Source organism: Ranitomeya imitator, chromosome 4 (genome assembly GCF_032444005.1).
Source record: "Ranitomeya imitator isolate aRanImi1 chromosome 4, aRanImi1.pri, whole genome shotgun sequence".
In the NCBI taxonomy this organism is placed as follows: Eukaryota; Metazoa; Chordata; class Amphibia; order Anura; family Dendrobatidae; genus Ranitomeya; species Ranitomeya imitator.
Genome location: NC_091285.1, coordinates 269,932,571 through 269,947,589, shown reverse-complemented (window position 1 = coordinate 269,947,589; position 15,019 = coordinate 269,932,571). Strand labels below are relative to the sequence as shown.

Here is a 15,019-nt window from a genome sequence, read left to right as displayed (position 1 = left end):
TTCCTCAATAGGAATCCGCAGGTGAAATCCGCACAAAAAACACTGGAAATCTGCGGAAAATCCGCAGGTAAACCGCAGTGCCTTTTACCCGCGCATTTTTCAAAAATGGTGCGGAAATATCTCACACAAATCCGCAACGTGGGCACATAGCCTTAGGGTTAGGGTTGGAATTAGGGTTGTGGTTAGGGGTGTGTTGGGGTTAGGGTTGTGGTTAGGGGTGTGTTGCGGTTAGGGTTGTGATTAGGGTTATGGCTACAGTTGGGATTAGGGTTAGGGGTGTGTTGGGGTTAGTGTTGGAGGTAGAATTGAGGGGTTACCACTGTTTAGGCACATCAGGGGTCTCCAAACGCAACATGGCGCCACCATTGATTCCAGCCAATCTCGTATTCAAAAAGTGAAATGGTGCTCCCTGACTTCCGAGCCCTGACGTGTGCCCAAACAGTGGTTTACCCCCACATATGGGGTACCAGCATACTCAGGACAAACTGCGCAACAATTACTGGGGTCCAATTTCTCCTATTACCCTTGTGAATCTAAAAAAATGCTTGCTAAAACATAATTTTTGAGGAAAGAAAAATGATTTTTTATTTTCACGGCTCTGCGTTGTAAACGTCTGTGAAGCATTTGGGGGTTCAAAGTGCTCACCACATATCTAGATAAGTTCCTTGGGGGGTCTAGTTTCTAAAATGGGGTCACTTGTGGGGGTTTCTACTGTTTAGGCACACCAGGGGCTCTGCAAACGCAACATGACACCCGCAGACCATTCCATCAAAGTCTGCATTTCAAAAGTCACTACTTCCCTTCTGAGCCCCGACGTGTGCCCAAACAGTGGTTTACCCCCACTCATGGGGTATCATCGTACTCAGGAGAAACTGGACAACAACTTTTGGGGTCCAATTTCTCCTGTAACCCTTGGGAAAATAAAAAATTCTGGGCTAAATAATTATTTTTGAGGAAAGAAAACGTATTTATTATTTTCACGGCTCTGCATTATAAACTTCTATGAAGCACTTGGGGGTTCAAAGTGCTCACCACACATCTAGATAAGTTCCTTTGGGGGTCTAGTTTCCAAAATGGGGTCACTTGTGGGGGGTTTCTACTGTTAAGCCACATCAGGGGCTCTGCAAACGCAACGTGACGCCCACAGAGCATTCCATCAAAGTCTGCATTTCAAAACGTCACTACTTCACTTCCGAGCCCCGGCATGTGCCCAAACAGTGATTTACCCCCACATATGGGGTATCAGCGTACTCAGGAGAAACTGGACAACAACTTTTGGGGTCAAATTTCTCCTGTTACCCTTGGGAAAATAAAAAATTGCAGGCTAAAAGATCATTTTTGAGAAAATAATTTTTATTTTTTATTTTCATGGCTCTGCGTTATAAACTTCTGTGAAGCACTTGGGGGTTCAAAGTCCTCACCACACATCTAGATTAGTTCCTTTGGGGGTCTAGTTTCCAAAATGGTGTCATTTCTGGGGGATCTCCAATGTTTAGGCACACAGGGGCTCTCCAAACGTGACATGGTGTCCGCTAATGATTGGAGCTAATTTTCCATTTAAAAAGCCAAATGGCGTGCCATCCTTTCCGAGCCCTGCCGTGCGCCCAAACAGTGGTTTACCCCCACATATGGGGTATCAGCGTACTCAGGACAAACTGGCCAACAATACTTGGGGTCCAATTTCTCTTATTATCCTTGGCAAAATAGGAAATTCCAGGCTAAAAAATCATTTTTGAGGAAAGAAAAATTATTTTTTATTTCCATGGCTCTGCGTTATAAACTTCTGTGAAGCACCTGGGGGTTTAAAGTGCTCAATATGCATCTAGATAAGTTCCTTGGGGGGGTCTAGTTTCCAAAATGGGGTCACTTGTGGGGGAGCTCCAATGTTTAGGCACACAGGGGCTCTCCAAACGCGACATGGTGTCCGCTAACAATTGGAGCTAATTTTCCATTCAAAAAGTCAAATGGCGCGCCTTCCCTTCCGAGCCCTGCCGAGTGCCCAAACAGTGGTTTACCCCCACATATGAGGTATCGACGTACTCGGGAGAAGTTGCCCAACAAATTTTATGATCCATTTTATCCTACTGCCCATGTGAAAATGAAAAAATTGAGGCGAAAAGAATTTTTTTGTGAAAAAAAGTACTTTTTCATTTTTACAGATCAATTTGTGAAGCACCTGAGGGTTTAAAGTGCTCACTAGGCATCTAAATAAGTTCCTTGGGGGGTCTAGTTTACCAAAATGGGGTCACTTGTGGGGGAGCGCCAATGTTTAGGCACACAGGAGCTATCCAAACGCGACATGGTGTCCGCTAACGATGGAAATAATTTTTCAGTCAAATGGCGCTCCTTCCCTTCCGAGCCTTACCATGTGCCCAAACAGTGGTTTACCCCCACATGTGAGGTATTGGTGTACTCAGGAGAAATTGCCCAACACATTTTAGGATCCATTTTATCCTGTTGCCCATGTGAAAATGAAAAAATTGAGGCTAAAAGATTTTTTTTGTGAAAAAAAAGTACTTTTTCATTTTTACGGATCAATTTGTGAAGCACCTGGGGGTTCAAAGTGCTCACTATGCATCTAGATAAGTTCCTTGGGGCGTCTAGTTTCCAAAATAAGGTCACTTGTGGGGGAGCTCCAATTTTTAGGCACACGGGGGCTCTCCAAACGTGAAATGGTGTCCGCTAAAGAGTGGAGCCAATTTTTGATTAAAAAAGTCAAATGGCGCTCCTTCCCTTCCAAGCCCTGCCGTGCGCCCAAACAGTGGTTTACCCCCACATATGAGGTATCAGCGTACTCAGGACAAATTGGACAACAACTTTCGTGGTTCAGTTTCTCCTTTTACCATTGGGAAAATCAAAAAATTATTGCTAAAAGATCATTTTTGTGACTAAAAAGTTAAATGTTCATTTTTTCCTTCCATGTTGCTTCTGCTGCTGTGAAGCACCTGAAGGGTTAATAAACTTCTTGAATGTGGTTTTGAGTACCTTGAGGGGTGCAGTTTTTAGAATGGTGTCACTTTTGGGTATTTTCAGCCATATAGACCCCTCAAACTGACTTCAAATGTGAGGTGTAAATTTCGTTGTAAAAATGACAAATCGCTGGTCAAATTTTAACCCTTATAACTTCCTAACAAAAAAAAATGTTGTTTCCAAAATTGTGCTGATGTAAAGTAAACATGTGGGAAATGTTATTTATTAACTATTTTGTGTCACATATCTCTCTGGTTTAACAGAATAAAAATTCAAAATGTGAAAATTGCGAAATTTTCAAAATTTTCGCCAAATTTCCGTTTTTATCACAAATAAACGCAGAATTTATTGACCTAAATTTAACACTAACATGAAGCCCAATATGTCACGAAAAAACAGTCTCAGAACCGCTAGGATCCGTTGAAGCGTTCCTGAGTTATTACCTCATAAAGGGACACTGGTAAGAATTGCAAAAAACGGCAAGGTCTTTAAGGTCAAAATAGGCTGGGTCATGAAGGGGTTAAGAGCCTTAAGGAACCACGAAAATCTGAGTCCAAGTCTCACCTGTGCATGCAGCATGGTTTTAATACCTTCCTTGGGTCCTGGGGTAAGGCTAAGTACAGCATAGTCCTTGCAGATACTGGGCTGTGTGCACAGATCCAACAGTCCAGCAGTTTTTGTCCTTCCGCGTCTTTTATAAGAAAAGCAAGATGTTGAATAAGTTTGTTTGTTTAACCTATGAGAACAAATGGACATGCCAGACATATCAGCCACCCATTTTTTTCTTTAAAGTACCGCACATTGAATAATTGTTTTTATGTATTTTTAAGATATGCCGTAGATGTTTTGACATGTTTATGTGGGTCCAAAAATATTTATTTAATTATTTTACTCAATAATTTCGCAGCGCTTTAGATATAATCTTGGCACTGTCCCCATTGGGGCTCACAATCTAATTTCCCTATCGGTATATCTTTGGAGTGTAGAAGGACACTGAAGAACCCGGAGGAAACTCACGCAAACACAATGAGAACAGACAAACTCCTTGCAGATGTTGTCCTTGGTTGGATTTGAACCCAGAACCCAGCACTGCAAGGCTGCAGTGCTAGCCACTGCGCAAATATGCTGCCAAAAATATGACTTGCATTTGACCTTTAACATTTTAAGATTGATTCACAGCTCACATGCACATGAGCACATCTTTCCCTTTCTTACAAAATATTAAAGAGAACCTGTCACCTCCAAAATCGCGGGTGAGGTAAGCCCACTGGCATCAGGGGCTTATCTACAGCATGCTGGAATTCTGGCGCCTTTCCTGGCGCCTGCGCACTGCAGTACTTTGCTCTGCCCTCAACAGGGCAGACAAAGTACGCCAGCGCCGGAGCCGCAGCGTGAAGACCAGAAGAGGACGTCATCTGATGAAGATGGGAGGCGCCGGACCCGGACCAACAGCGGGAACGCCCCTGGGTGAGTATAATCTAACGTCTTTTTCTCATCTTTTAGGAGACATCAGGTGCTTATCTACGGCATTCCAGAATGCTGTAGATAAGCCCCTGATGCCGGTGGGCTTACCTCACCCGTGATTTTGGGGGTGACAGGTTCCCTTTAATACCTATCAACATAATGGTGCAAGTATTTTCACTGGCTCTACTCCTTTAGTGGTGAGACCATGGAGATGGCTATGCTTGCTAGCCTTAAAGCATTGCAAATAGTTCTGCCAGCTGTCTCCCATTCATTGAATATGTACAGAACTGTGCCACTTCCAGTGAACTGCAACAACTTCAATCAGTTAATTGGTGTTAATGCTAAAGTCAGGTTTCCACCGATCTGAGATTAATTAACTATAGATATATTATCAATATGAAATACGGAAAACCCCTTTAAGACCCAATTCATACACTGCAGACTTGGTCAGTTTATTATATCATCATTTTGAAGAAAAAAACATAAGTATAAATCGTTCCATTATATTACCTGAATGGAAAAGGAAAGGATCCAATTTTGGATTTGGCTTCAAAACACTGACCAATCTGCAATGTGTGAATAAGACTTAGAAGTAACAGAGTTGTCAAATGAATTATAACCATAGACAGTCGTGACCTAAAGCATTGGTACCCTTGAAATTGTTCCAGAACATGAAGTATTTCTCCCAAAAAATTATTGCAATTATATATGTTTTGTTATACACATGTTTATTTCCTATATGTGTATTGGAACACATTAAAATAACAGAAAAGAAGGGCAAATTAGACACAATGTTACACAAAAACCCAGAAGTGGGCTGGACAAAATTGTTGGCACTGTTCCAAAATTGTAGGTAAATAACTTTTGTTTCAAGCATGTGATGATCATTCAAACTCACCTGTGGCAAGTAACAGGTGTGGGAAATATGAAAATCATACTTGAAACCAGATAAAAAGGGGAGAAGTTGACTCAATCTTTGCAATATGTGTCTGTGTGTGCCATACTAAGCATTGGAGAACAGAAAGAGAAGAAGGGAACTATCTGAGGACTTGAGAAGCAAAATTGTTGAAAAATATAAATAATCTCAAGGTTACAAGTCCATCTCCAGAGCTCTTGATGTTCCTTTGTCCACATTGCGCATCTTAGGAATATTACAACCTATGTTACTGTAGATAATTTCCCTTAGATAATTTCCCTGGATGTGAACGGTTAGAAAAATTGAAAGGTTAAAGTGCAGGATAGTCTGGATGGTGGATAAGCAGCCCCAATCAAGTTCTAAAGAAATTCAAGCTGTCCTCCAGGCTCCGGGTGCATCAGTGTCAGCGCAGACTATCCGTTAACATTTGAATAAAATGAAACGCTATGATAGGAGACCCAGGAAGACCCAACTGCTGATACAGAAACTTAAAAATGCTAGACTGCAGTTTACCAAAATGTATGTGAGTAAGCCAAAATCCTTCTGGGAAAGCATCTTGTAGACAGATGAGACCAAGATAGAGCTTTTTGGTAAGGTCCATCATTCTATTGTTTACTGAAAACTGAATGAGACCTACAAAGAAAAATACACAGTCCCCAAATTCAAATATGGTGGTGGTTCAAAGATGTTTTGAGCTTGTTTTGCTGCCTCTTGCACTGTTGGCCTTGACTGTGTGCAAGGCATAAAGAAATCTGAAGATTACCAAAGGAGTTTGGGTTGCAGTGTAGTGCCCAGTGTCAGAAAGCTGAGGCTGAGGCTATTGATCTCCTGGCAGGACAATGACCCCAAACATACTTCAAGAAGCAACAAAAAATGGATAGAAACAAAGTACTGGAGAGTTCTGAAGTAGCCAGCAATGAGTCCAGATCTAAATCCCTTTGAACACCTTTGGAGAGATCTTAGAATTGCTGATGGCAGAAGGCACTCTTCAAATATGAGACACCTGGAGCAGTTTGCAAAAGTGGAGCTGTCCAGAATTCCATTTGAGAGGTATATGAAGCTTGTTGAGAGTTATAGGAAGCAATTGATTGCAGTTATTTATTCCAAAGGGTGTGCAAGTAAATATTAAGTTGAGGGTGCCAACAATTTTGTCCAGACCATTTTTGAGGCTTAGTGTGACATTATGTTCAATTTGCCTTTTTTCTCTGTTTTTGTGCATTTTTCCAATACACAAATAGGAAATAAACATGTGTGTAACAAAACATGCGTAATTGCAATAATTTTCTGGGAGAAATACTTTATTTTCTGGAACAATTTCAAGGGTGCCAACATTTTAGGCCATGACTGATTCTCAACTAATAAAAGGTTTTTTTTTTGTTTCTCTCTCTAGGCGATTGGATGCCAACCATATCAGCTATGTGCCACCAAACTGCTTTAATGGTCTAAATTCACTTCGTCACTTGTGGCTTGATGATAATTCCTTGAGTGAGATTCCAGTTAGGGCACTGGAAAGTTTGTCAGCTCTACAGGCCATGACATTGGCATTGAACAAGATTCACCATATACCAGATCATGCATTCAAGAACCTCTCCAGCCTTGTGGTCTTGTAAGTTTGTCTATATTTACATTGGATAATGTGGCACAAATAGACTCTGCAACTATTTGAAGATATTCATGGGATGATTAAGAGGTATCTTACTATTTTACTCTGAATAGATCGCTAGGTTGAAGCTGCAGGCTTTGATCAATCACATTGACTGTTGTGTGGAATTGAAAAAGCTCTCACATGGTAGGACAGTTAGCTGTCGTTAGGTTGGAAGGGAAGCTTACAAATGTTATAGTTCAAAGAGTGAATAAGAAATATTTAAAAGTAGAGATAATGAATATTCATTAACAGCAATTTTGATTAAAGCGTTTTTCCAAGTGTTAACTGATGACCCCTGCTCTAGCCCTGGCTCTGCTCCCCACTAGTCTTTTATAGACTACTGTGGTGACATCACAACGATAACTCAAATTACCACAGCAGCCGATAACTGTGCTCAGTGATCTTTTGTAGACTACCTTGGTATCACTGTTAAACCTAGTGATTGACTGTAGCGGTCATGTGTGTTGTAGTCATGTCTAGATTTGTACAAATTTTTCAAAGTTCGGTTCAGAATTTGATCAGCAACGAATATTGTTTTTGCAATATTCTTTGAACACAGCCAAATGTCATTAAAGTCAATGGGAGTAGAAATTACTGAATATGTTAGGAACCGATGATCACACATAAATTCGGTGCGAATAGGGTACAAAAATAAGGTGAGTATGGCAAATTCAGATTCGACGACTGAATCCGAACAAATTCGCTCAACTCTAGTCATCTCATCACCATTGCTGCCTGTCATTAAACACTAAAGGCAGCAGCAGAGAGCGGCACTGCACTGGAGGTCTTGAGTAAAGTTCTATATATTTTATTTTTAAACTGTGACATCCAACGTTGTAAAACAAAGTGACCCCTTTTAAAATTTGTCGATAAAAATTAGAAACATCACAGTATTTGTATGAAAACAGGAAAACATGTTACAGACAGATATTCATTCACTTGGTCATTAGCAGTGTTCCATAAGACATCCAGTAGGTGAGTCTCATAAATATTCCTAATCCGTTCATCTTCATCAGTGTGTGGACAACACGTCTTAAAAAAAACATTATTCTGTCCAGCAGTTAAGTATGACAGATGTGTACTACAATGAACCATCTTGTTTGAAACTTGTAGGTTTGCACATTATACTGCTGCATTTTAATTCACCTTTCAGGAAATTGTATGCCAGCAGGAATTTCCATTTCTCTTTGGCGGAAATATTTCCCCAAGTAAAATGTGCCGCAGGCAGACATTACATTGCTTTTTTTTAGAGCCTCATGAGACACATAAGAACATTTTGCTTATTAACATTGAGTTACAAAGTTTCTTCTACAGGTCTAAGAAGTTATTGAGGGTTTGTGGGGGGGGGGGGGGGGGGGTTTACGCCAGAGTGTAATAAGTTTCTAATAATATAAGAATTTAAAAAACAGACCCAAATTTTATTGGTTTATGATACATTTTATATTGAAGGAAAGCTAATGTTGACATAGTAATGCATCTGACATACTTTTCTGTCAAAGTTTATTCACTCGTGAATTGCACCTTATCAGGCTATTGTCCATTATGTCACAATTTGAATTCATGACAAGACCTATGGATTATGCAGTGTTATATTATACAGGATGCGGTCTACATATTTATATGGCAAAAAACGGAGGTGTATAGAAGAAGCAGCACAGCACATCTTCAACTTATTCTTTACAACAGCTGCCAATCTTTTTGAAGGAGGAAAGTGAAAGCCTGAGGAGCATGCCCTCCAATAAATTCTTTGGCAGTGCTTGACTTGTATACAATAAGTGCATGGTTGAAAACACGTTTCTTTAGAAGCATCAATTGAAGACGTTTGCATAGGTTCACTGTGCGCAGCGTGCTATCCTGACTGTGCTTTTAATGTTCCCCTTCAGACATCTCCATAACAATCGAATCGACTCCCTGGGAAAGAAATGCTTTGACGGGCTCCACAGTCTGGAGACTTTGTGAGTTGACCTCTTATTTGTTTCAGTCCTTTCACTGTTTTCATTGATATTCTAAAAGGAATAAAAATAGCTCAAAAGCCAAACATGCTTTTTGGCTTGCCTAATTGCCAAGTGTTTAGCGCAATTGTTCATATGATGACTGTATAAAACAAATTCTGTATCTATTAACAATGACTCTGAACCATTTCTGTGCTCATGCTAAAGGAGACTTGTGAGAAGCTCAAGTAGAGGATCTGCTATATTTCTGTACCTTTATGCTTATTCTATGTTTTCTTTACTCATAAACTGGCTGTATATATTAGAATAATTAGTTAAAGGAGTTGCCCAAAATTAGAAAGAAGGCTCTGCCATGACAATACTTCGTTGGCTTTCCCCCATACACATTAAACTACCTCCCATAGGCAAAAATGGGAGGCAACAACTTTTCATACAGCAGTAAACAAACATGTATTCTTGCTTGACCAGCATGTCAATGCTCATTTGAAAAAAAAAGGAATGCTATACTCACTCCCTTTGAACTAGTTCACAATGCCCGTGATGAAGCGGAAGGCTTTGGTTCATGACACCTAGTATGAATGCTAATAACACATAGTCTGAGAAACACACTACCCACGTCCTCACAACAGCTATGTGTGCTGCCTCTGTTATACCTAAACTTTTCATGCTTTGCCAGGTTTGGCATATATCCTATAGGGTAGTGTAACATGGGTGTACACAACTCTTTTAGTTTTGATTGTCTGCATGTTGAAATTGTTTTATGCAGTCACTCAGCACTTCCTCTCTAAATACTACTTTACTACCTTTATAGAAAAACAAAGTAGTAGATGTTTAACTTATCTCCAGTGCCACCCCAAGAAAAATGAACCTGTTAAAGGGAATCTGCCAGAATGATCAAACCTCTTACGCAACCTACGTAGGCACGCAGGTCATAGGAAGTAGAATAAAATTATACCTTGATATCTTTGATCTGATGTCTTATTATAGAGACATCTACCTGTTTCTTATGTGTATGTGCTTTTCAGGGCTATGGGCCGAACATAGGTCTCCCTGAGAATCTTCCTTCAGAGGTAATTTTAAATGAAATGGGGTTCTTTACATATTTACCCCTTCACGACCGTTGACGTATATTTAAGTCAAAGTTCGGGTCCCTGCCTTTGATGTGGACTCGTATGCCAAATGCAAATCTTTCCCCGCATATGACCACTGATTCAACCCCTTCCCAACATTAGGCGTAATAGTACGCTGATGTCAGACTCCCCGTTTGGTGTGGACTCCGGCGCTGAGCCCGCACTTTTCCGGACAATTAAAATATTGTATATACCTCAAATAATAAAAACATTTCGGTTTGGTAAATAAAACAAAAACAAGCTTTCACAAAGGTCCATTGATGGAAAAAAAAATGGGAACACAGGCCAATTTTCTTTCTACGAATTTCAGAATTTTTTTTTAATTAGCAAACTATAAAAAGAAACCTTTAAAGTTTTGAATCGCTGTAGTCGTAATTACCTTAAGAATCATTTTGCCAGGTCACTCTTACCACACTTTGATTGCCGTCCACCCATTTTTCAGTACATTAAAATTGTAAACTATATGATGTCATTCAAAACTACATCTCATCCTGGAAAAATCAAGGGACCAAACAGCTTTGTTGACCAAAAAATTAAAAAAAGTTATGGCTGATGGAAAAAGCCAAAAAATGAAAGTTGTCCAGTCATGAAGGATTGATTCCTTCCACAATGTATTGAAAAACTCATTAAGTTCTTGGGAGGAAGAAAATAAAATAACACATCAGTTCTACATTTTATACATTTATGTATTTTTTGGGTTTCATTTTCACAATGTTTATTCGGCAGAATAAATGACATGGTATGCTATGGGTCAATATGATTATGAGGATATCAAATTTCAATTTTTTTTGCTACAACTTAAAAAGTTTTACAACTTTTGCACAGTACTCGTTCTTAATTAAAAAAAAAAGAATAATTTGTTATGTTGCCATGTTCTAAGAGCCATAGGTGAACTAAGATGGCAGACCTGGAGATCATTGGTAGGCTTCTGGCTCTCTATCAGCAAAGCGGGCACATTGAGGAAAAAATTGGTTTCAGAGGGCGCTCAGTTTGTCTATTGAGATACTGTATTTGCTATTGATTGTGACCTCTCATCTGTTAAACTGTCTGGATTAGAGTTATATCTGATCCCAACCGTTGAGGCAGAAGGATGGCTGTGCAATACATCTTCTGGGTGCCCTAGCAGCACCCACCAGACCACCATGACAAAATGTACATCTTAGAGTGAGAACGGGAGAAACATTCTATTGCAAGAAGACAATGAACTTTCCAAAAAATATCCCCTTTTTGTGTTAACCGTCACATGTAATATGTAGAATCTTCTCCTTTGTATAGAATGTAAAATGCTCACTCAGGTATTCACTGTTCACAGTAGTGTTCTGTTCTCCGAAAGGTATTTATAGGGTTATCAAACATTGTTCTGTTCTAATCTGAACTAGGTAAGGTGGAAGTGGAAATGACTTTGTCTCCTGAAATAATTGGACTGTCTTTAACTCTAAAGTGGCACCAGCCAGCTTAGAAAGGCTTAAACAAAGTACATATTTTTTGTTTTTTTGGCAGCATGTTCCCAGCAGTAGCGCTTTCTTTTACAAGGATTATGCACATAAAAGCCTCCTACAGACTCTGAAAAGAGATTTTTTTTAACTGTGTTTATAATAACATAGCTCTTAAATCCAGAGGTGAAGTGTAGTTTCCTCCCTAGTAAATAATATAGTGATAAAAAGAAGATTGCAGATTCTGGGGAAAGGCCTTTCATTTAGCTATAGACGGGTCTGTGCTCTCTGTACCACACAAGCTCAAAATGTGCACATCAAAAACATCAGAACTAAAAAATACACCCAGGCAGAGAGGGGGACCTCACGCGTATTGTGCCATACATATAATTAACTCCTTACTACTTATATTTTGTGTTATTACAATTTACAGACATACTGTGCATATTGTGTTCTAAAAATGAATACAGTACATGTTTTTTTCCATTCAAACTATAAAAGTCTTAATGCTATGAATTTCCTTAAGGAAACAGAAAATATTATGTAGAAGATCCTCATAAAATGCTAAAGATGAGAAATATTACTACTGTACCCCTGTATGGATATGCACTGTCATTGAATTCAGTTACTAGTTTGTAGTGTGTAGATCCACAACTCTAATAACAGCACGGTAACATTTCCTGTCCTGTCATCTGGCAGTTCACTTCACCCTTGTGGCAAGGACATTAAGAGGATTAACATCAGAGTCCTCATCCTAAGTACACTGCCACTATTCATGATAGTGTGTGGGCAATGATTTGTATGGCGATACGGTAAGGGAAACTGCCAGATGTCATAAAGGGACGTGTTGTCATCAGCCCAGTGTGGCAGTGGAATGGCAGGTTTCGCATTTGTAATATCAATCAGTTTTTAGTTTTCTTTGTTAGGTTCTAGCTATGGTACAAGTCAGAATATGTATTCACAGTTTACTCACTGGCTGAAGATGAGTGTATGGTAAAGCGCTCAGGCTCCTGATCGGGATGGTTCCTTATGAGAATGTGTAAGCACTGGTTGTGTTCTGTTGTGGAATTGTTGGCATTGATGCGCCCTCTGCCGGGATTACGTGTGTCAGTGTTCTTTCTCTTGAATTTTAGAGATCTGAACTACAACAATCTAGAAGAGTTTCCTACTGCTATCAAAACCCTCAGGAATCTTAAAGAGCTGTAAGTAATGGTGCTGTATTTACAGGACATGTGCCAACTAAATGCCGTCAGAACACTGATAAGTCATAACATCTTCACAAGTGACATTACATGTATTGTGTAGCTTTCATCAAACAAATGTAAAGGCCTATATATCAACCACTGCAAATGCTGTAGTGGCCCTGTAGAGAAGGATCAGATGACCTGTTGATAATGTGGTAAGTGTTGCAGTGTTGGCATACAAAATACAATAAAGGCAACCAAGTGGAGGTTTTAAGCTTCACCTAAAATGGGGCTTAATTTTAGTATTGATTAAGAGACCATGTTCTCTATTATATGATATCTGATGCTGTATTAGGAAGAAACTCTTTCAGATCATTGTTTCTAGCTGAATATGACTTATGTAGATGAATATTAACCAAATAACCATGAAGGAGGACAAAAACCAGACTGGTGTTTCAGAAGACCAAGAGATCTGTTAGTGTATACAAAATGTGCTAGTGTATTATCACGATGTTGCTGTGTCTTTTATTACCCAGCCACATGAATCTGTATTAAGCCCATTATTTAATAGCATATAACATTCATTGCATCTCATACCTTTATAATAATAATAATATAATAATTTTATTTATATAGCGCCAACATATTCCGCAGCGCTTTACAAATTATAGAGGGGACTTGTACAGACAATAGACATTACAGCATAACAGAAATACAGTTCAAAACAGATACCAGGAGGAGTGAGGGCCCTGCTCGCAAGCTTACAAACTATGGGGAAAAGGGGAGACACGAGAGGTGGATGGTAACAATTGCTTTAGTTATTTTATTTGTTCTGTCTTCCTATCGCATATTCCTATTGTGTCCTGTAGTATAAGCAGTCTTGCTGTACAATTCATTTTAGAGCCTGTGCACATGACCATAAAACTCGGATGAGTACTCTCCGTTGTTTTGACAGATAGCACTCGTCCCCTTGTTATTTGGTGAAGCTGTTAACATGTCCAATTTTTTCCGACAGAATAAGTGGTCGAAAAAAAAAAAAACCTGCAGCTTACCCAATTTGCCTCCGAATACACTTGGCCATTAGTGATGAGTGAATATACTCGTTACTCGAGATTTCTCGAGCATACTCGGGTTCCTCCGAGTATTTTTTTAGTGCTCGGAGATTTCGTTTTTCTTGCCGCAGCTGAATGATTTATATCTTTTAGCCAGCATAAGTACATGTGGGGATTCCCTAGCAACCAGGCAACCCCCACATATACTTATGCAGGCTAACAGATGTAAATCATTCAGCTGCGGCAAGAAAAACTAAATCTCCAAGCACTAAAAAATACTCGGAGGACCCCCCGAGCATGCTCGAGAAATCTCGAGTAACAAGTATATTCGTTCATCACTACTGGCCATTCAAGTCTATGGTAGTGTTCAGCCACCTCCCTAGTGTTCGGGTTCGGTTCGTCGAACAGGGACGTGTTCGACAAATGTTCGTCCAACGTTCGACGAACACCGTCGAACCCCATTGAAACCAATGGCAGGCAAACACAAACGCATACAAACACATAGAAAACACCTTAAAAGGTGTCCAAAAGCTGACAAACTGCTCACAAGACACAACAAACACATGGAAAAGTCACAACTACATATAGTCATGCGAAAAGAAAAGAGGTGGAGGAGTAAAAGGAGGAGGAGACACAGATATAGGCATGTCATGCCCTTCTAAAATCAAGAAAGGCTGGAGTAAAAATCTAAAATCACTCTACCAACACCCAGTTGTCTTGACAAAAAAAGTAAAAAAAGAAATATCTTTAGGTAGAATGGTGGTGGGTCCATTCAGAACACTTTCCTTAGAAGACGTAGTGGTACCCCCATTGGCAGTTGTGTCAAAAAACGAACCCAATACATTCAGACTAATCCACCATTTGTCATATCCAAGGGGCAGGTCAGTAAACGACAACATCGACGTGGAACCATCGACGTGGTACTATGTACTGTACCTCCTTTGACGAGGCAATCAGGCGGGTCAAGAAGTTGGTAAGGGGCACCCTAATAGCCAAAACAGACATTGAGGGGGCGTTCCAGTTACTACCTGTGCCTCCGAAGAGTGTACTCCAATTGGGCTGCTTCTGTGAAGGAGCATACTACATAGATCGCTGTTTGCCCATGAGGTGCTCCATATCCTGCTCACTATTTCAGGCGTTTAGTTGCTTCCTCGAATGTGTCGTCATGGACATTTGTAAGGCGGCACATATTATCCATTACCTCAACGACTTCTTATGCCTGGGCCCAAAAGATTCGCCACAGTGTGAAAACGCGCTGTAGTCCACCCGTGAG

At 40.0% G+C, this 15,019-nt stretch overlaps 1 protein-coding gene across 1 annotated transcript in view; it reads left to right on the top strand.

Annotated features, from left to right (window-relative positions):
* The window catches only part of LGR5 (leucine rich repeat containing G protein-coupled receptor 5), a 330,331-nt gene that overhangs the window by 259,273 nt on the left and 56,039 nt on the right, over nt 1–15,019 (top strand). Inside the window, exons 5-7 of the mRNA XM_069764603.1 lie at nt 6,741–6,956; nt 8,879–8,950; nt 12,644–12,712. Coding sequence (XP_069620704.1) covers nt 6,741–6,956; nt 8,879–8,950; nt 12,644–12,712 — 357 coding nt within the window. The remainder of the gene's footprint in view (nt 1–6,740; nt 6,957–8,878; nt 8,951–12,643; nt 12,713–15,019) is intronic.